General features: G+C 41.7%; 1 protein-coding gene across 2 annotated transcripts; it reads left to right on the forward strand.

The window, feature by feature from the left end:
- The first annotated feature begins 7039 nt into the window (after positions 1 to 7039).
- Positions 7040 to 18794, forward strand: LOC118779820 (cyclin-T1-like). 2 transcript variants are annotated; one of them, XM_036532104.1, is made up of 10 exons: positions 7040 to 7287; positions 11462 to 11543; positions 12161 to 12289; positions 14951 to 15011; positions 16205 to 16267; positions 16396 to 16441; positions 16696 to 16859; positions 17139 to 17209; positions 17307 to 17851; positions 17978 to 18794. In XM_036532104.1, exons 1-10 carry the CDS (start codon positions 7118 to 7120, stop codon positions 18678 to 18680), a joined length of 2034 nt encoding a protein of 677 aa, XP_036387997.1. In that variant the 5' UTR covers positions 7040 to 7117; the 3' UTR covers positions 18681 to 18794. The 2 variants fall into 2 exon arrangements, with proteins under 2 accessions (XP_036387997.1, XP_036387996.1); XM_036532103.1 differs by lacking the exons at positions 16696 to 16859; positions 17139 to 17209; positions 17307 to 17851; positions 17978 to 18794 and adding an exon at positions 16551 to 16677.
- The last annotated feature ends 3605 nt before the right edge of the window (positions 18795 to 22399 follow it).

Here is a 22399-nt window from a genome sequence, read left to right on the forward strand (position 1 = left end):
GCAAGACTCCTTCCTAGCATTCGGAGAACAGATAATGAAACGGTCTAGTGAGTGTGCATGTGTGCATCATTGAAAAGATCTAGCCTTCAATTCCGAGCCGCAGACTCTTGTACGTGCACATAGGATTGTGGGTGCTTTAAAGACACTGAGGATACACACTATGCATCCTTGAAAGTTGTCTGAACGAAGGACTCAGTCCTTGGTAGAATTCGAAGGATCCTCGACATCGGAACAGTCCTTCGGCGGGATTCGATGACGTAGCATCCTTGAAATGCAGCCATTAAGGATCCTTCCTTGACTTTGAGAAACACCCATAATCAATGTGACACAGTCCTTGTGTCGCAAATAACTTTTGGGTCAACTCCAACTCCAACTTCTGTCACTTCAGTCACCAAATGGCTTTCACCTTCTAGTTGAGCCTGCAGTGAGCTGGGATGTCGTTCAGGTCACATTGAGGCAGTAACTTGCCATGTACCTACTGACTCACTGAGCCAGGGAGATGCACTGAGAGGTGGCAAGGGCTTTGTCTCATTCCTTCCATGCTTTTCTAGTTTGGGTGGAGCTACATCCAGCTTGACCCTTGGTGACGTTCACACTGAGGATACCCTGGTTGGGCCCCATGCAGTCACCTTTCACTCTCACCTCACCCATGACAAAAAAGAGCATGTGTAGGTTCTGCAGGCCATTCACTGCCATAATGGTGAGCCAGTACAGTGCCCCTGCATCCTGCTTTATCCAGATGCTTACTCTGAAAGACACTATGATGAGTGTGGTGACCTGTCATCCTGTGTTCAAACTGCACAGGACTTTAACATCCCCTACCTCAACCTGTACACATTGGCAGGGCCCCTATCACTACCAGTACTTCATTCTGCATTGCACTCCCTTCCCTGACTTCCCATGGAAATGACCCTCATGTAGATTGTGAGATAATGTGGCTTTCAGGGTCAGCCTGTCACTATTGATGATTCATAAATGCAGACACACACACACACACACACACACACACACACACACACAAAGATTCACACACAACTCTTGGTTAAATCAAAAAAACATTCCTTATCTGCTAGGGTTGCAGCACCCCAGTGTTGAATGTTGCATGCCTCTGTCCCTGTACTGGGAAACTGCAAGGCCCCAGTGATGTCAGCAGCCCTCAGTAAGGTCTCCATCAGTTCAGCTCACTGGTCTCTGGTTCTACACTCCGTGCTGGTCACTCTCTAATTTTCTTCCAATTTGTCAGACAACACATCTGTGAGATGCAACCTGAAAATGGTTCACAGTTTAGAAAGGATTAAACTCAAAGTCAACCCAGATAAACCACCTTACAGTTGTCAGTCCACCATAACCTATGTTTTTGTTATACAAGAATATTCCTTCAGTTATGTCTGACGGATGCAAAGATGCTACTCATAATTACTCTTGTATGAGGTAGTATAGTTAACAATTTATTTTATAATTCTTTTGATCATTACGTTGAAACAGGAGCAAACTCACTCATTTTACATTGGACCTTGATGGTGTCTCCCTTGCCCCGAGTGCAGCCATCAAAGACCTTGGTGTTGTTATTGATCCCGAGCTCTCCTTTGAAACTCACATAACTAACACCTCTAGGACTGCCTTCTTCCATCTGAGAAATATTGCTAAAATCAGGAAAATCGTATCAATTAACGACGCTGAAAAACTAATCCATGCCTTTGTAACATCCAGATTAGACTACTGTAATGCCCTCTTGTCAGGATGTGCAAACGTCTCATTAAAACCCCTTCAGCTGGTGCAAAATGCAGCTGCTCGAATCTTAACTAAAACTAAACGCTTTGAGCACATCACCCCAGTTCTGGCCTCTCTCCATTGGCTACCTATTAAATACCGGATCATTTTTAAAATACTCTTACTCACATTTAAGGCTTTAAATGGGCTTGCCTCCCCCTATCTTAAGGACCTTCTTCATCCATATCTTCCGCAGAGAGCCCTTCGCTCCCAAAATGCCGGGCTTCTCACCATTCCAAGAGTGGGCAAAACTACTGTAGGCGGTAGAGCCTTTTCCTATCAAGCCCCTCTCCTGTGGAACAGTTTACCCTCTGAGATTCGGGGAACAGACTCTCTCTCCACCTTTAAGTCTAGGCTCAAAACATATCTATATAGTAAATCCTTCAGCTGAGGGACATGGCCTGGTGCTGGCGTGGATCATAGAGTCTCTGGTGGACTAAGTGGTCATTGCTTTCATGGACCCTGTGCCGTGATCTGGTGTTGACTGTCTTAGGGTCGCCCTCATGACTATGCCGGTCCCTTGCCTCCCGTCCCCTAGGTTATGCTGCCATAATGTTAGCCTGCCGGGGTCTTTCCTTGTTGCACACCTTTTTCTCTGCCCCTCCTCTCCTGCCTCTCTGTTCTACATCCCTGCCATTCTTATCATCCACTAACCACTGTTTTCTGTTTGCTTCCTATTCCCTGCTCCGGGCTCCTGTCCGGAGCTGTAGCCCAAGTGTCTCATCTCGTTTTCCAGTCCTGCTACCTCGCTGCCCTGCCCATCAAAGCCAACTGCATTCCAAGACCCGGACATCCTAGGAGACATTCTTATAATCACTCTACTGTTAACTGCTATTGTTTGTCAATAACAAATGTACATTGCATAATATTGTGTCTAACTCTATCTGCCCAGTGCCGGCCAGAAGCAGATGGGCCCCCCCATGAGCCCGGTTCTGCTCAAGGTTTCTTCCTGATAGGGAGTTTTTCCTTGCCACTGTTGCCTTGTTGGCTTGCTCTCAGGGGGTCTCAGGCCTGGGAACAATGTAAAGCTGCTTTGTGACAACTTGTGTTGTAAAAAGCGCTATACAAATAAAAATGAATTGAATTGAATTGAATTGAAACATGGTAGAGAAATTCAGGACATATTTTGTTTTCATGTGGACTGGCTATTGTAAAATATAAAACGTTCTTTTTCGGTATCTCCAGCAGCTAGTTAGGTAGCCACCAAAAAATTTTCAAATTATGAGGGATTTTGTTTGCCATTATTTTAATAAAGAATGTAATGAACATGCTATGAGCTCAAATGTAGAATGAATGTCAAATTAAGATTCACTGACAGCTAAAGGTCCTAGGTTCCATGGATCCCATGGCATCCCACGAATGTGCTCACCAGAAAGGATGCATTTATCAGTTGGTGACCTGAGTATATTTCTCCCTTCACAATGATCTCTGAGTCTAACTGGTTCTACAACAGGTATTCTTCCATACTCAGAAATCAAAAAGCCTGTCATCATAAATACAGGTGGTATATGGTGACTGGAAATTTTCTCTGCTAGGATGGGCTTATGAGTGAAAAAGTGATAGGCCCTTACAGCCACACAGTAACTAGAACTGAAAGTTTGTAGTTCTTCCCTCAAAGGGTACCCACTTGCTATAGACTTTGGGAGGTTCTGAAGGATATCCACTGTTCTCTAGAAATTTTTGCCAGTGCTTGGAAATGCCAAAGCCTGAGTCAGTGCTCTTCCATCCCCAAAGCAGATGCCCTTAATTAAGATAGCTGCCTTTTTGTCATATATGCTATTTGACAGATTGTATGAAGCTATGTTTTGGGTTAAGCTGAAACTTGGTTACACCCTAATGTTTTAATAGCTAGCCCTCTTATCTTCCTCATGCCACCAACTCCAGCCTGCAGAAAACTGGTTCACTTAAAGATAACAACATATGAAAATATCCATAAAGGGAATCATACATTCCAAGACCCAGCTTAATCAGTTAACAGATGAAAGCTGTTTTGAAAACACTTAATGTTGACACAGCCCAATTTAAAGAGTTAACAGTTAACTTTTGTAAACAGGTTAAAATATCTAGTTCTTCTTTATCACAATGCAAGCTTTGAAGGAAGCCAGCTCTTTTTATGGAAATGCATCTGAAGAAGGTAACTTATTGGGTAAGCAGCTGTATTTAGCACAAACATGTCATGGTGGATTTCCCCTACCAATCAAACCATTTATCAAAAAGCTGATGTTGTCATGATAGAGGTCCTGCTCTCACTAGAACTGGAGAATAGTGAGGAGAACTTTTTTGTGTTAAATAAAGATAAAAATGCAGTGGATATTATTTTAATAGTGTAACATTCTGTTAAAGGGTTATGCTCAAAAATCAATATGATGTCCACAAAAGCAATTGGTATATCAAAAAAGCAACACACTTATTGTATCTGAATGCAACAGAACACAAAATAACAATTAATTAATCAGGATGTCTACAGTGTTACAACTCACACATGTTCTATGAGACTTTTGACAGGTTACGTTCTATTAGGAATATAGTGTTAGTTTCTGCAAGCTATGTATTGTTCAAAAAGTATAATTGCATTTGCAGTTTGTGCAACTGTGCAGGCATATATTTGAACATGTTGTTGCTTTATTTTCAAGATAAATATAATTTGCACATTATATTTTGATAGAGTATATATGGTTTACTAGTTAAAACCCCTGAAGTGGAGCACATCTTCATGAAAATCCTAGACAAATTCTAAAAATACTGGCCAAAAGCTACTCTAAAAATTCTGCTAAAAATCTATCATTTGCTTGAGTTCCATGCATCTTGTATATTTAAATTTATTATTATGCTGGCTAAAAATATTTTTGTCCTTTCGTTGCCTTCTCTTTAAACCCCTTTGCACCAATCTGTGATTACTATGTAGTATGACTTAGGTATAACACAGGTTACAATGTTTACATCTGGACATTTACAGAGGCAACTGTGGGTTAAGTACCTTGCCTAAGGGTACAGCAGCAGTACCCCCAGCAAGGAATCAAACCAGCAACCTTTCAGTTACAAGCCCTGCTCCTCACCACTATGCTACATTGCCACCCTGCACTCTGCTTGATTAGCAAGCCTAGCTTTACTTAATTCGATCATTAATCGTACACAGATGTCATGAAGCTGAATCAACCTGACTTGTGAATCCACATGACTCAGCTTAGTGAAACAGCCCTCACTTCTGTCTGTATCAGCCAAGCAGGATGCCATGGCTTTCACACCAAAAGGCAACTTTTGATTTGTTTAAAAATCTTACTTACATCACACCACAGTCAATGTTGTCTTCCAGCTACCATCACTTTTGCCAGGCAGCTTTCTCCCTTCTGTGTGATCACCCACCTTGGTGTGATGTCCATCATGTTCTATCCTGTTTGGGTAGAAACCCCCTGTTTGGGTGGAAACCCATGGGTTGGGGTGGGTCCAAGGACCCACATGATAACCATGTGCAACAATTGTGGCGACCGTAAATGAACTGTGGCAGGCAAACTGGCTGGGAGTACAGTGCCCTAGGAGGAGTTTTCAGATACATATGTCAGTTCACTTAAGTTTCTCTCACCTTAATGCTACTGCTTTTGGAGAGGGGCTTGGTTTGTATAGTAAATGTTTATCTCATTTTATGCTAAATTATGTTTACACATCATGTAAAGGACAACATGTAAGTGGCTGTAGATTTAGAGGTAGGAATACATTATTTTTGAATTGTAATTTGACATGAGCAGACTAATGCATCTCATAGTATATTTCTGGTGTTTGCATGTGTATTTTGATTTGGTCATTTCTGACTCATCAGTCTTACTGACAGATAACCAAAATGATTGCTGTCTACCATAAAATATATGCCATGTTTTGTTATTGATTCACCCAAAATAATTTATATTGACCATTGAAGTGGAAATGTTTTCTGAAACAACATTTTCAATTTACGGTGATGTTTAACAGAAGACTGTTCAATTATTGTTGAGGGAATGGGCAAAAACTGGCTCATTACTGCCATCACATGGTTAAATACTTAATTGCCATCGCAAGAAATTCACCTGATGAGTAAGTAATTCAGTTGTATCTCTCTTCCACTTCAATCATTTCCACAGGCTATAAGTTACTCAGAATTCCCCCCTCTGCCTGCACTAACAATAAACTAGTCAAATGGCGCAGGAGCACGACATGATGTGAACTAGAAGCCAGTTTTTACCACAGTTTTTTTAAGTGCAGTCCTCCAGGACCAGAGTTCTGTGGGCCTTAGAATACTGTTTGAAAAACAGACAGTCAATAACTGTCAATACAGAGCTGAAACAACAGGTGACTTGAACTCTAATGCAAATAATGAATTCAATGAAACAATTAAGAGGTGTAGCTGGACCACAATCAGTAGACACTAAGTCTCTCCAGGACTTGAACCTGAATTTGTGAAATTGGGCAGCTGATGAACATAACCCTATGAGTTTTTATAGTGATTATGGTAAGATGCTGCAGTATTTATTTGCTTAACATGCTCCCAGTTTTAACGTACAATTGGTTAGTAGGGGAACACTCTAACTCCATTGATTCTCATTGCAAAATGTATATGTATTATTGCCTATACATCCTTACTTTTAACCGCAATGTATGTCTTGAATGTCGCGTGTATTGTATGTTTTCATGTACCTTCTACATTTTAAAGCTATTTTTATCATTAGTTATAGGGTAATATTAGTTTGTCTCCATGCGGAATTTTCTCCTACAATGCGTTATATTTATATTTATGTTTTTAATTACATTTTATTGCCAAAAGTATTTTTATTGCCAAAAGTGGCTACTTGACTGAATACGAACTAAAATTATTTTTAAAATGCATAAATTGTATACCAATGTCTTTCAAGGCCCAAGATATAGAGCTACATTGTTTGAATGAATGGCGAGGGGGTATAGAAAATTGCGAGTGTGAACATAAAATATCGGTCCTCAACCGATTTCCGCATACACCACTCAACTAAAATGTTGTTAAACTGATCTTCGATGTAGTGCCGGTAGCTGTTTCATAACAAGCTACATGAACAAAGATGTCATCTTTTAAGACGATATCACTGTTACAACTCAAATTAGAATTCTTGCTGCGCTCGCTTCAGCAACGATACTGCACCGGAACTCCTCAGAATGCTTTGAGACCGGAAAGTGTGTCCTTACCAGGAAAGAGGAGACTACGTCATCTCCCAGGTGATTGACGGTCTCTGATCTGATATGCGTTTCGTTTCGAAGGAGGAAGGGGCCCCCTCACAAGTTGCAGTCGAAATGACGCTGCTTCCTGGAGACGCACGTTTTTTTATTTAAATTATTACCCTTCTCAGAAATGGCGGCTTCTTTGCTTTCTCCTTCAGCAGCAAACTACAAATGGTATTTTACCCGGGAACAGATCGAGAATAACCCGTCATGTCGTGCGGGGCTTGACCCCGATAAAGAACTTTCGTACAGACAACAAGCTGCCAATCTGCTGCAGGACATGGGACAACGACTCAATGTGTATCTTTTTTTTTGGGGACATGAGAAGAATTCGCGCGATGCAGTTTGTTTGGCGGCATGGATACAGCGACATCACATCATCATGGGTTTACCAAATGGTTTTTCCAGGGCAAGTCATTTACACTATTCAAGAGAGGTTTGTAAATTTATGGAATGACAGAAATTAGCCATGTAAACGAACGGAGTGTTACTCGCGTTATTTAGGCTCTGACCCCACCGAATGTCATCGAAGATTGGCGGTTTCTCAAACGGGTCGAAATCTTGTTGCTAAGGTTTGGGTTTGTGGGACGTATGTAGGCCTCACCCTTGGCCTAGCCAGAAGTTTCGTCTAGAACAAAAGCAAGAGCAGGTGTCTGTTACTGAGAGACTAGATTTTAATTGGTTACTTTGTATCTAAATCACAAATTAATGAATAATATATATTTCACAATAATTCCACCGACATCCAGTCCCCCGGAATGTAATTAGGTAGTTAGCAGAGAAGGAAATGCAGACATAACATGGGATCGCTCTTAGCCTGCGTAAACAGCTTTAGCGAACTAGCTAGCTAACGTTAGTCGCCTTGTGCGGTAAAGTTTGTTTTAACAGTCCAGTTGTTTGGGTCAGGTGGTTCTTCATTCTTAATCGATTAATTTAAATCACCAGCTATAAGCACATGACATTTTCCGTGTCCGGCCACAATAGTACATTTGCTAGCTAGAGTAAGTAGTATGTAACCATACTAGGTACTTTGTAGTAAGACAAGAGCCTGCTAGGTCCATGCCATCAACATTGATGGCGTCACCAATGTCTGCAGGACGAATGGTTACTATTGTGAACGTCCGGACTCGGAACAACATATTTACAGGAGATGGTTGACTAGCTAGTTACTCAGCTGGGCAACTCATGTTCTGTTGACACGCTGGATCCAACACGAGTTGCAAGCGAGATCTCGAGCTAGAAATCTGATAGTAATGGCTAACGTAAGATAGCTAGCCTAGCTAGCAAACATTGAGTTGGTATGTTTGCTGCTGATACTACTGCTGTTTTATTTTGTAAAAGAGTGCTGACTGGTTAGCTAATCTGGATAGCTAGCAACAGTTGACAGTTGGAAGTCGAGTATGTGAGTATTCAGTAGCTAATTAGCGAGTGACGTTTGGTGCCATTACGAAACACGTCGGAATGTCACAATCATTTTACCCTGTCTATCAGAGAACATACTGTGAGAAATTATTGGAAGAAAGTTAAAGAAATGGGGAACTCGTAGGCTACTTGTGACATTCGTTATTAATTAAACCATATATAGAACATTAGCATGTCAGTTCACAGAAGTTACACATTTGGCGTAATTGTGACTTTGAGATGTTTAAATGTTTTCCAGTTTAATTTACAAAGGATATGAAAATTTAGTTATACATTTAAATTCAGTCAAAGATTTTGTGTGTTTTTGTAGTAATTCATGAAGGGGGGGGGGGGGGGGGGGGTTTGGACGACGACAGCGCTTTCTGTTTTCTTTCATTTGGTCATTTCTCATAAAAGCAACATTTGTTAAACTGACTACGGTCAAAACTAGAAGACTGATACTATAATTTGATATGCAGTGACAATGTTTATGCGTGCAGTATTGTAAGGGTTATTTTAATTTGTTAATTTTTTTACAATCAAGGTTGTATTTGTCTATATTTTGGTCCATCAGATTTGCACCCTTTCAGCTTTACTGGACATGAATAAATTGTATTTTGAACAAGTCATTATTTCTGATTGGATCGTGCAGCGTTCAATGGCTTTACAGAGGACGGTAGTTTTATAACTATATATTTAAAATAAATAAACTGTACTTTTAATAAACTGGCAAATTGAAAACTTGTCTTTGCAAGATGTATTAGATCAGTAGTGTCTTTGTTTTTTGGGGGGAGTGAGGGGGAAATGGTCACATTATAATTTCATAATAAAACATGTCACATCTAATCACCTACTGTACCCCAGTAGGACTTTGTAAGTGTACGTTTTGTTTTGTATGTAGTCTCATTTCATCATGCTCAAAATGTGTGTTTACTGTCTTTGCCTTTAAAAATGACAGGTGTTTTGGTGCTTCCTGATGTATACATAGACTTTTGTTTAGGGATTGTGTCAGTTACGTGATCGAATATAGCACCTCTAGTTTTTTACTTAATATAGAGTGTTAAATTCAGGATCAGAAAATGCGCTGGAGGGCACCTTTGAATTAACATTCAGATGTGTGTTTAACATGTATTGAGCAGGAAATCTAACTAAATTTCATGTAATGAGATCATATAAATTATAATTATGCTCTGGCTGGTTCAGATGAGTGGGAACAGATTTTTTTTAACCCATATCTGCTGGCACACTAGTGCTGAACTGAGTATTGATAGTCAGATACTCTCTTTGCATCAATACTTAGTTGCAAGTTGTTGACTGCCTTCACCAATACAGCTTTAGTGCTGTGCCTGAATGAAATCCAGATATGTTTTTCAAGAGTATTATTTTTACTGAGAAAATCTTTCAGGAATTTGAGTACCACTTTTTCAATAATTTTGCGTAAGTAGGGAAAGTTTGATATGGGCCTGAAATAGCTTAATGCAGAATGATCCAGCTTACTTTCCAGAGGGAAAGCTTTCACAATGGCAGCCTTCAAAGTAATGGGAAATGTAACAATATACTAAGGCCAAGACACCATCTGACAAACTGACAAAAACATCTTTAATAAAAGGTCATGGGAATGGGTCAAGTGAGCAGGTAGAGGCTTTCATTTGGGAGACTACTGTAATTAGTGCATGTGCATCAATGTGGGGAAAAAGATTCATGATAGATTCTCATGGCTCATTTGGCATGGAAAATATAGAGTTGGTGCACATCTGTATTTTTGTTGATTGAATAGTGTTGTTCATCTAAATGTTTGTTCAGAATTCCCTGTGTTTAGATGTGGAACTGAGCTGACTACGGAAATTGACAAGTGGAGAGTGAATTTATTTGTTGGTCTATAGTGGAGGACAGTGCTTTGGAATTATTTTTATTTTCTTCAATAACCTTGGAAGAGTATGCCTGTCTCTCAGTCTTTTACAAGTTTGCCTTAGTTTGCTTGTTGTTCCTTAGAGTATTACAATGTATCTGTAATTCCACTTCAGGTTTGCTTTTTACTGGCAAATTAATCCATTCTTTCATGCTGCCTTTGGTTGTGTAAAGGCCTTCATATAATATATATATAATTTGTGTGTACATTTTTAATGCATAATTTGTTTTTATAGACAGGATTGTTTCAACGAAAATGCAAGTTCATTCATTTCTTCACCCATTTTCACACTCCTGCTTCTCGGTTGAATAAGTCACGAAGTCGCTATCGCAATGTATTGAATATCAAAATAAACAGCACAACTTACTCTTTCCAATGATATTAGTTGTTTCTCTGTGCGACAAAGTCGAGTAATCCGGTTTTGAAATCACAGCAAATTTCTGCATTGCTTCCAACATAGGGCTGACATTACATCCCACTTTGTATCAAAAATAAATCTCCTGGGAAAATGCCGTAATTTGCATGGGAAACTTTATTATGAATAATCATCATACACGGATCCATAAGTTTTGTATTTTTGTATGTTACCCAAGTTGCCAGATAGTCTATGAAACACAATGTACACACACAATCCACACACTACATACAATTATTTATTTACTATCCACAACCCCCTCCCTCCGCCGAGTAAACCTCCAATATTTTGCAACCTAAAATACGTTGGCAGGTATCCTCCCCCGATTGCCACCAGGTATTTCGCACACCCATCCACACATCCCTAAAGCATTTAAATGAGTAGTATACTAGTATGTTTATCTGTTGTTTTCACAACATTTCTAAATACATGCGTGTTAGTGACTCCACTATGTGTGAGAGAGTGACTTGTAATATGCAAGAAAGTACAAAGTAATGCTCTTGATTACTGAAATGCAAAGGGCATTCTGGATTGAATCAGTGGTTTGTGTCTCTGATTTTGCTGTGGTTTCACCACCATTGGCACCATGACGCAAGCGTGAGATGCACTTTGTGTTGAAAGATGCAGTTGTTGCCTTAGCGACATTGCATACCAGTGTAAATATGCTCAGCTCACCTGAAAATGGGCCAAACTGTGCTATGGGGTATGGGGTCTTCTGTATTTATTATACCTTAACCTCAGCTCTCCAGGTCCCAGTTAACTATCAACACTGCCATCGTGTACATGCATCGCTTCTACATGATACAGTCCTTCACCCGCTTCCACAGAAATGTAAGTACTCATCATCTGTTGGGCTGCCAAGCATGAGCATCTTGTGGTTTAATACAGAGCAGAAACGGAGCCTTGTGGTCCAAGTCATATCCTCATATAAGCCACCAGCAGCTTGTGAATTTAGTGAACTCAGTGCCTGTTGCTCTTGGGAACTTGGGATGGTTTAACATCCTGTCCTGGAAAAGAGCCGTGTGATGGGAAAGTAAAGCACAGCCATAGAATTGTTTCCTGACCAGTACTGGAGAACCGTGTAGTTCAAATGCGCCACAAAAAGCATGGCACAGTTTACGCTCCAGTGCCTTATGATGGAGTAACCAATGTAAAGGGTGTAGGGGCAAGAGTCTACTCTGTATGCAGGAGCATTAATTAATGAATTAGTTTAGTAACTGTTTGCCATGCCACTCTCTAGTAGTCCTATCAGATAAAGAGTGTGAAGTCCCAAGACTTCACCTAATTGGCTCAGAACAGGGCCTGTGCAAGGACTGGCCAAAATTCCTTGATGCTTGTGAGACTTTGTTACTCATAAGGCGACCATCCCTGCTGGATTTGGCTCGGATGGAACTGTGAGGCAGGTGCTCCCAAGGCAGCTGTTAGATCGCCTTCTCTGCTGTGCTCAGGTAATTGCTCCCGCCACCCTGTTCCTCGCTGCGAAGGTGGAGGAGCAGCCCCGTAAGCTGGAGCATGTGATCAAGGTGGCCCACGCATGTCTGAACCCGCAGGACCCCTCCCCAGACACCAGGAGTGATGTAAGTACTGGAGGACAGGCATGTTTGCCCTCTGGCCTGTCCATCTCCAGTGCCTCAGGTCCCTTGTGAGTGCACAGCCCCGCTTCCTGCTTTTCTAGCTTTTTTTGTGTTTGTTTGTGTACAACTGATGGAAACTTTCTGGATTTCGATATGTTATTTTATTGTTAAGTGTAATTTAAGTGTATTTTCTTGCTTTAGACATCTTGTGTTCATTTTCTTTATTATGCCCTTTTATTCAATAGTGTCAGGTTAAAACCACATTGTGTGTGTCCTAAACCTGCTTTCAGTATGACAGTATCTGTTACTGCTATCATTTTTGGAAATTACGTTGACTATACTTGACACAATTGTAATGCTTTTAGAAAAATGGATGAAAAATGCACTTTTCAGGTGTAATTAAATAACAGACAGTGTGAGTAACAGCTTCATTACATTTCATAGTAGCCACTGCTATATTCAGTACCACAGTATGGTTTCCTCTTTAACTGGACTGTAGACAAGTACCCTCACACCAAGCACACGGCTGTAAAGCTTTGAGCACTTGCAGGAGATTTGCAGGAGCGATGTCCTCATCGCTATTTTTACTTCCTTTACTCATGTTGCAATAAATTAAATAAAATTCCACTCAGAAATGTGTTTCCCCTACAGGAGCTAACTTACTATTTAAACAAGAGGGTATATTTAAGCCCTTACAACAAAGGGAAAATGCATTTCTATGAGTAACAGTAGACATAAGTAAGAATTATCAATTTTGCAAAATTGGTATTAAGTGATTACAAATGATTTGATGTATTAGATTTTTAAAAATTGGTGCAGTATTTTTTATGCTGAAGAAACAAATCTAGGTTATAAAACCTTTTTGCTCTATGTGTTCATTCATAATTTTTTTGTGAATTTGTGTGCATTTTCTTCAGTGGGAGCATTTCCTTTGGAAAAAAAACACATTTTGATGGGGACACAAATGAGCACTGCATTTACCCAGGTTTGGGAAGCTGAACAAAGGCCATTTTTTCTGTCTGTTCCTTATGTTTGCACATGGCTTGATGCTTTTCAAGCTGCAGGTCATAAAAGCCATGTGTATACATTGAGATTTGAGTGCCTATTTATCCTCATGAGTTTGCCATTATTCTAGTAGAAATTCAGAGCAAGCATTCATAACTGCTATTGCAAGCGCCTTACCAATAAGTTAATATCACACAGCCTGTACAAATGTTGCCAGTTTGGGTTTTACAAGTGATGAGTTATTGCCAACAACAAATAAAAACAATAATTTAGCAACTTACGTGTCAGCAAGAAATGGCTGTTTCCTTGGCATGAGACAGATACATTGCAGAAGTACAGGCAGGACAGAAGTGGATGATGCTGAATTTACTGAACCAATACCTATTCCATCACTGCAAACAACGGCGTCACAATACAAGTGGCAGAAAACAGTCTAGCAGCCTATCAGAAGCAGCTTTAGAGTTTGTGATGTTCATGTTTTATCCATGTTGGGCTACATCAGTGACTCATGATTTATGGCTCAGAAATCACTGCCAGGTCCTGAGGTGGTGAAACATATTGCCATTCTCTAATTTCCATATTGAAGTCTTACTGCAGGAAGTGAGCCCATTGGTACTGTGTGTTAGGTTCAATATACCCACTTAGTCTTCAGGAATTGAATTTATAAACCTGGCTTAATTTATAAACATCCTTGGCTTAACTTGTTTTCACCAAATATAGCAATGATTAAGCATGCATTGTATGGTGCCCCAAGCTGGCAGAAAGCTGAAGCTACCACTCACATGCAGGTTAGCTAGCAGACCTAGTCAGCTGCAGGAGCATGGTGCCTCCACAGCAGTGGGTGGCAGCAGTGAGTCATAAGTGAGATTTGAATAGACACTGGTGACTTGCCTTCCACTTGTTCAATCAGACTGGTTAAGAGAACAGTCTACTTACCCCAATACAAGTTTAAGCTGTTCTAGACAATCGGATGAGCATCAATCTCCCACTTTTATAAACAAGCCATATATTTGATACAGACTCAAATGTTTTCAACATTTCAAATGTTCAAATGGATTTAAACCGTGGAGACAATGTATTGTGTGTCATACTTTCAATAAGACAATTATTCATTATTAATTGTGGTCTGCTTTGAAAAGGTTTTGAAATTCCCAAGCCTGTTATTCCCGTATCTTACATTATTTTCACCATTTCCCTAACAGTTACACTCTTTGGAGTCTAGTACAGTTCTGTACCCTGCACTTCTGATCTCTGTCCCCAAGAGTCCCCTAAGTGCTGACGTGTTTATAAAGGAGTGACTGTTGAGTTTTATGCCAGTTTCTTTTCCCAAGCTGTGGAGGCTGAGAGAACCCTGGCTCTCCTTGAAGATAATGTTTTACCCACATTAGAAGCCATTTTGTACTTTGCTTTTTGCTTGTATCCATGTCTGCCAATCTGTCCCATGTCTCCAGTGGAAATGGTTCCTCAGCAAGTTTTGTAGTGCAGTACAGTAATGGGTAGGAGCCATAATTCAAGCATAAACAAGTTTAAACCAAACTTTTGCTGTGCAACTAAAAGAGGAAAATGAGATGGAGAGAGAGAGCAATGATGAAGCAAGAGACAGAGAGAATGAGAGAGATTGCCTCCTAGTGAGTAACCTGACTGTCCTCTCAACCTCAGGCTTACCTGCAACAAGCCCAAGACCTGGTCATTCTTGAGAGCATTATACTCCAGACCCTGGGTAAGTTGGGAAGGAGGAAAGGGGTCTTTCCCATTGCCTGGAACAGAGAGGCTTGCCTGCAGACTTTAACCTTTGCTCTTGCCCACAGGGGAGAGAGAGGAGAGAGCAGTTGGGAGCTCTCACCTGTAATCCTCTTGACTCTAATAAGCACAACGTGTAACGGCCCCTCCCGTTTTTTCAGTTCCCTTTGCTCGCCCTCGTCCACGTAACAACCCGACAGTGCAATCCTCCAATCTTTTCACATTATTTTCCTCTAGATTTATACGTTCTCTTTTTAAGCCATTCTCTAGAGTTGTCACTTTGGCATCAATTATCGATGCTACCAGAAGCTGTGTTTGCAGACTGACCACGATTTTGTAAATGTGGTACCCAAAAATATTCTGGAGGAAGTTTTTCTTTTTTTTTTTTTTTTGAGTGGTGTCAGTTTTCAGTTTTTAATCAGTTTGTTTAAAAAAGTTGTCAGTTTGCAGTGAGGAGCTAAATCACCTTGTTCTTCACTGCACACTCTCCTGCCAAAAGTCATGGAACATGGGTAGTTATGAATCAAACATGACTTTATTCCAAAAAATTAATAGCGTGGCCTTTGGCCTTAGTCAGTGCTTCAGTACATCATGGAATACTGTCTGCTAACATCTGGTAGAAAACTGCTGGCATATCGCTCCACATCACCTTTAAAGCATTAGTAAGCCCCACTTCTGAGGAGGGCCATCTTGGCCTTGCCATAATTATGCGTTCTAATTCATTAAGATGGTATTCCAATTCACATGGCATTCTCTGTTCTACAAGAGCAGAAGACCTATTGGATCTGGTTTTCTGTATCTTCAGAATGGCTTAAAAACACACCAGTCATTAAAATAAGGAAGGTTGCTTTTACTTTCTTTATTCACCCATTGCATTTGTCTTATCTAGGCTCCTGCAGCTGAAGATTTATGCACTGTCCATCCAGTATCATTTCTCTTACGTCCATTTTAGTACACTTGCCACCCCCTCAGCTGAGGGCTCTGCTGTTCTTACACAGTGATTGCTCTGTTGCAGATCTCTATACTGCAGCAGAGGGTGAGCTACATCACAGTATGTTAGAGGGCATATTTCTGCTAGTGGGAGAAGATGTGGCCTGCTCTGGTGTTGAATGTTATAGCTGCAGAAATATCTTATGGCTCCTTTCTCTGTTATCTCTCCTCCCCCCATTCCAGCATTTGAAATCACCATCGACCATCCACACACACATGTTGTGAAGTGCACCCAGCTTGTCCGAGGTAAGCATCTAGGAAGTTTTAAGTTTCCTTTGGCTAATTAAGGTAAAATGAGCACACAGATGACATGTGGATCTGCAGAGACTTTATTGTCATGGCATTTCACTTTTTTCTCCTTTTTTGTTTTTTAGCCAGTAAGGACTTGGCCCAGACGTCATATTTCATGGCTACCAACAGGTTTGTTCATTTTGCTGTACAGCCTTGTCTTTGAAGACCCCCTTATATCAAAAGTCATTTTCCTGCTGATTAACGAACCAACTCGTTCTATGATTTTATCTTTTTGTAGAGTGACATGATTAAACACACTGGGGATACGTACTGCAGGCTGGTGCGTTTGGTTCCGCCCCCTATCACTGATACAAATCTGTCTCTCCCTTACGGCATGGCTGATTGGCTGCCGTTGCGGGCCCCACCTCCACACCCCTGCGCAGCCTCCACTTGACCACTTTCTGCCTGCAGTACAGCCCCACCATTGTGGCCTGCGTGTGCATCCATCTTGCCTGCAAGTGGTCCAACTGGGAAATCCCTGTCTCCACCGACAGCAAGCACTGGTGGGAGTACGTGGACCCCACGGTCACCCTAGACCTGCTGGATGGTGGGTACCCCATGAACCCTGTGCCGCCTGAGTGCCTCAGTGCTTCAGTAAAACACATTTTGGGAAAACCCGAAACCGTACAGATGTCTGTGCGGATGCGGTCTGACCTCTGCCATGCTCTAGGCTTTCAACCACAATGTGGCCTTGTCAGACAAGGTAGCTATGTGTTTTTCAGACATGATGAGGCCTAGTGAATCCTGCTTAGCATGATTACAGGGAACTCACTCTCTCTCTTAACTACTCACTAATCTAATTGAGCTTCATGATTTGTTCCCACAGAGCTCACACATGAGTTTCTGCAGATCCTGGAGAAGACGCCCAACCGTTTGAAGCGCATCCGAAACTGGAAGGTGAGACTCCTGAGGAGCCATGGCCCTCAAGTGAACACACATTGTATACAGGTTGCGTGACAGAGTGCTCCAACGGTTCCTGTTTGTCTCCCCCCAGGCAGCGGGTCAGACAGTGAGGAAGACGAAGGCGGAGGGGGAAGGAGACCAGGCTGACGCTATAATGAGCATGATTTCCAGGTCTTCGTCGGAGAGGACATTGGCCGGCCTCATGAGCCTCTCTGCTCCCCCTGGCATGTCCTCCTCATCCTATGCCTCCTCAGCCACCCACTCTCAGGAGGAGAAGGATCGCGGTGTGGTGGGCAGGGCCAGAGTTGGCACCGAGCTCAACCACGAGCCTGGCGTCTTCTCCCAGGGCCTGCACGTGCCCGCCAAGGTGACCCTGAGCGAGTATCGTGCTAAGCATGCTGATGTGCTGGCAGCACAGAAGCGCAAGCTGGAGAGCATGGAGGCCAGTGTGAAGAGGGACTACGCCTCGGCTGCCCAGGCCCTCATCAGCCAGCAGAGGAAGGACAGGCAGCAGGCAGGATCGCACACTGCGGGCACAGCCCATGATCCCCACAACGCCTCTATTGCTGCTGTCAGAATGCTGTCAGAGAAGGAGCGGCAGGACCGCAACTCGCTGAAGATGCGGCTACCGCTGGGGTCGGGGACAAGCGGGGGAGCAGGACACAGCTCAGGAGGAGGAGGGGGACACAGCTCAGGAGGAGGAGGAGGGCACAGTTCAGGAGCAGGAGGGGGACACAGTTCAGGAGGAGGAGGGGGACACAGTTCAGCAGGAGGTGGTGGACACAGTTCAGGAGGAGGAGGGGGACACAGTTCAGGAGGAGGAATTGGGAGTCGGGTACCTGATGACTTCAGAATGCGACTCCATGTGTCTGACAGGCGTGGAGGCGGTGTGGAAGAGGGCAAGGGAAGGGACAAACGAAGGGAGAGCTCCCACCACCACCACTCCTCCTCCTCCTCCTACTCCTCCTCCTCACACAGACATTCTGGCAGTGGGGGTGCATCGGGGGGGAGCAGCACAAGACCCTCCAGTGGAGCAGACCTCTTCAGAGCGAGCTCCTCTTCCTGTTCCTCCTCCTCCTCCCGAAAGAGACCCCACCCCCAGGAGTCCACCTCAGCCACCTACCCCCCCAAGCCCAGCAAGTCGTCCAGGAGCTCCACCCAGCCACCCCCCCTGCTGGCCCACTCAGGGCCGCCCCGTCACCAGGGACCGCACTCCCACTCGAGACCTGGCAAGGGTGACACCAACGGCCACAGTGCAGCCGGTGGCAGCAGCAGCCAGTCCAGGGAGTTCCAGGACACGTTTGATATGTTGAACTCCCTACTGAGTGCCCAGGGGGTGCAGCCGTCCCGGCCAGCTGCCTTTGAGTACCGCTCTCAGTATGGGGAGTACAGACACCCCAGCAGCTCACGACCCCCACCGCTGCCGGCAGAACCCCCTCCCCAGCTCCCCCCTCTTCCCAAATAAACTGCAGGGCCTGAAGGTAGAAGTAGTTTCCTTTGGTTCCAGTACACCTCTCTAGGTCACTGACTCAAGCCTAAATGGCTGTTTTTCCCAGTGTTTGTGTTCGGCAATGCTCAACTTGACAGCAGAGTAATGTATTAATTTTATTGTAAGTCTATTTCGTTATTTTTTATTGTTATCCTACTTTTGTCTAAATTTCATATTCAGCCTTTTGGTGGCAATAATGAATAAGGCTTTAAACTTTAGGAAAAATTAATATTCGATCATAATGTATTTAAAAATGTAATATACTATTCTGATGCTATTTAGTTTCTGAGCTGTATCATATTTGTATTGAATTTTTAATTTTCTTAAGTAATGACTGGGAACCAGTGATATTTTAGCTAATTTATTGCTGGATTGATTCAAATGAAGTGGTTGATGGAAATTGTTTGAACATGCATGGGGAAATGAAACCTGGATTTGTTTGCAAAAAAGTTACTAAAGCACTGTTAACGATCTATTTTAATAATTTAATGTTAAAAGATAAAATGTGCATTTTTTTACTTTTGATAAGTAAGGCAGAGTAGCTTTTTCAGTTAATGAAAGCAACTTTTTATTTTTGCCTGTTTCCCATCTTGTCACCCTGCATCTCTGTATGCAGGCTTAGAGAGAGAATGACATCTCGTTGGCACATCTCTGCTCCAGCTCTTCAAATGCTTTCAAATTAGACTTGCTTTCCCATAATGGATAGACGTGTTAACCAAACCAGGACTTTGTGTTGGTTTGCACGTTGATTTTGAAAATTGAAAATATCAAAATTTGAAAATGTTTTTAATTTTTGCAATTATGATTTAAAAATGAATATATATGCTTGTTGATTAACATTGAACTTAGGTGAATAAGATATATCAATAATGGCGAACAAGCTTGTGTTTTGGTTTCTGGGTTTCCGGTATGATGCAGTCATTGTTTTAAATGATTGTAAGACAATTGAACTGAACTTATGATAAGTAATGGACACGACTAATGTTAATGCAAATCTGCAAAAGTATGAAGACATTTCACCAGCATCTGTGTACCCCCAGGTGAAATGCAGCGAGGTTCTGCCTCCCAGCCATCATGTCAGCTCGTTGTTGAACATTAGTAACATTTCAAAGCCATTTTAATCTGCTTGAGAGCAGTTAGGCATGCAGTCAGGAAGACTTCAGAGTGGAAAAGTGTCACTGAATCAGATGACTTTTGACAGGCCTTCACTGAACGTGTCCTTGTCCTGTTCTCATAGTATAACTGAAGTTGAAAAATTAAAAATTATGTCCAGATTCTCTATTAGCTTAATATGCACATAGAATCAGGTATTGCGCAAGTGTGTTTTAGAGGGTTAGATAAATAACATTTAAAATGTAAACATACTGCACGTTTTAATGGATGCTCTCCCCTCTTCTTCACGGCGTCCTCCCCTTCTCCCAAGTCCACAGCTACAGCTCAGTGATTTGCAGCTTGATACCAGTGGAATAATATCTGTAAACCTGTTACTGAGAGCGGAGACACAGAATGGATTAATGCATATGTTCTACTCAAGAACAGTATCCAGGGTTTTGAGTTGTAGTGCACTTTGGGGGTGTGATTGTGTGGAATGTGTTTGTACTGTATGCAGGGAAGTGTATGGAAATCAGTGGAACAATATATACGAGGAGAACGAATTGTAAAAATGCCCTACCATGTGTAACACACACAATAGAGTAATCTATTCACATAAGTATTCAGTACTCTTTGGAACGCATTCATGTCTAAAGACTCCATGCACAAAGATATAGATTAGTATTGGGAGCAGCTGGACACCTCTTGATGCCCATATCCAACAGATAAAACTGAATTGGGTATTGTGGAATCAGAAAATGGAAAATACCATCACTGTATTACTGAATCTGATGTGGTTTCATGGTGATCTGCTTTCTCATGCCATAGTTTTGTATTGTGTTTTTATGTTCATAATCGATTGCAAAAAAAAGTAGTCAGATTTGAAGAGGATTCTTTATCAGACACACATCTTGGTATTTTCTGTAGTACCAGATAAACTCAGGTTTGGGGAACTGTGTAAAAAAAAAAAGTGTTTACAATGCTCAGTATTTTCAAAAGAACTCTGTTTTAATGTTTGTGAAGTTTTTCTTATGTGCATGATTTCCTGCAATATGTTATGAATGTTATTTTATGATATATTGATGGGTTCATACACTATGGTGCTAAATATTGGGAACTTGGGACTGTTACATCTGATATTTGTTTTATACAGGATGTTATTTCACTGACGGCGAGATACCTTACTGACTTGTGACTTCTGCAACTGAAACTGTATAATATATATATGTCTTTAGCGCCGGTGCTTTTAATAAAAGATACAATTACAGCTCATATGAATTAAAAATGTATCAACACTGCAATCCGTGAACCACAGCAAGATGAAAATCTGAGTAAATCTCACATTAAAGAAACGGTTAATTGAATGCGTTTTATGACCAGAAATATTAGGTTTACGACCAATCTCGCAATTATTTCCCCACAATTCAATGCGAGTTCATCGTGTGGAGTGTGACCTATGCCGTCTCTACCTTGATTTGATACAGCTTTAAGCGTCACTGAACGATCGCTGTATCTTTTTTTTATGTGTATTCTTATGTGGACACTGTCTTTCCGACAGAAATATTTTGTAATATACGTCATTCAGTAGCAGCGTTTTTCACAAGAACGTCAAATATGTGCATTTACAGCAACTCAAGGTGGTGTAACACTCATTGCCACCTGTTTCGCCAACAGTTTCCTTCTCAGTGTTTTTAGATCTAACGTATACTGTAGCCAGAAAACACTATTTGAAAACGGTGTCGTTATGTGCAGTGCATTTAAAACTATTTCCGGTATTTGGTGTTTGGCAAAGCAGAAAAATATATCTGGCATTTTGCCATGCAAAATCGCCATTCCCGTCCTTAGTATGGAAAGTTTCGAGTGCTGTAACCAACGACAAAGAACGATACGCCCAGTTGCGTGTTATTCTGTCCCAGCCTCCCACCAACTGGGCGAGACTCGTACCAAGGTTTTGCCTGCTTCTAATCGAGTCTTTCAACCTGAAAAGAGCGATTCTAGGAGTGATCGTTATATATATCAAAGATATTAAGATAAAAGACAGTCTACCAGAACTCTAACTGGTCTTTTAAAAAAATGCACTCCGGGTCCTTGGATAAAGCGGGGACACCGAGAAAACGAACTCTTTCTCGGGGAATGAGCGAAGATGAATCTCTTCGGCATATAATTAAAGAGGTGAGAGATACAATGTAAATTCATGTTACCGAAGGTCTAACCGTTGATGTAACAACAGCTTTCAAAATCCATCGTAATTAGGTTAGACGACGCATCAAAATAGTTCCCTAGCCACCTAGCTAAACACAAAAGATGGCCAGTGAAAGCCATTGTTAAATTGCAAACCTCTTTGTTACCTGTGCTCGGTGGATAAGTTTAACGTTGTTGCCTGGTTATTTATGTTAATAATTTCTTGTGGTTGTTTATGTCACGCTCGTTTTAAGGAAGTGATCTGGTTGAGGTCGTATTAACAGTACAGCAGTGCATTTCGTGATTGCAGGAGTTGTTGAAAGGGTTTAACTTGGGTGAAATAAGAACGTAGCTAACAAATACTTAGGTTTGTGAAGCAAGGTATGTAAAACCAAATCAAAACGGACGAAATCGAATTTGGT

Source organism: Megalops cyprinoides, chromosome 6 (genome assembly GCF_013368585.1).
Source record: "Megalops cyprinoides isolate fMegCyp1 chromosome 6, fMegCyp1.pri, whole genome shotgun sequence".
Lineage (NCBI taxonomy): Eukaryota > Metazoa > Chordata > Actinopteri > Elopiformes > Megalopidae > Megalops > Megalops cyprinoides.

Bases quoted from the DNA above. Each gene is read 5' to 3' on its own strand.
- LOC118779820 (XM_036532104.1), top strand. From the start codon at position 7,118: ATGGCGGCTTCTTTGCTTTCTCCTTCAGCAGCAAACTACAAATGGTAT. The intron at 16,268-16,395 runs GTAAGCATCTAG...TTTGTTTTTTAG, and splicing joins GTGCACCCAGCTTGTCCGAG to CCAGTAAGGACTTGGCCCAG. The intron at 16,442-16,695 runs GTTTGTTCATTT...ACCCCTGCGCAG, and splicing joins TATTTCATGGCTACCAACAG to CCTCCACTTGACCACTTTCT.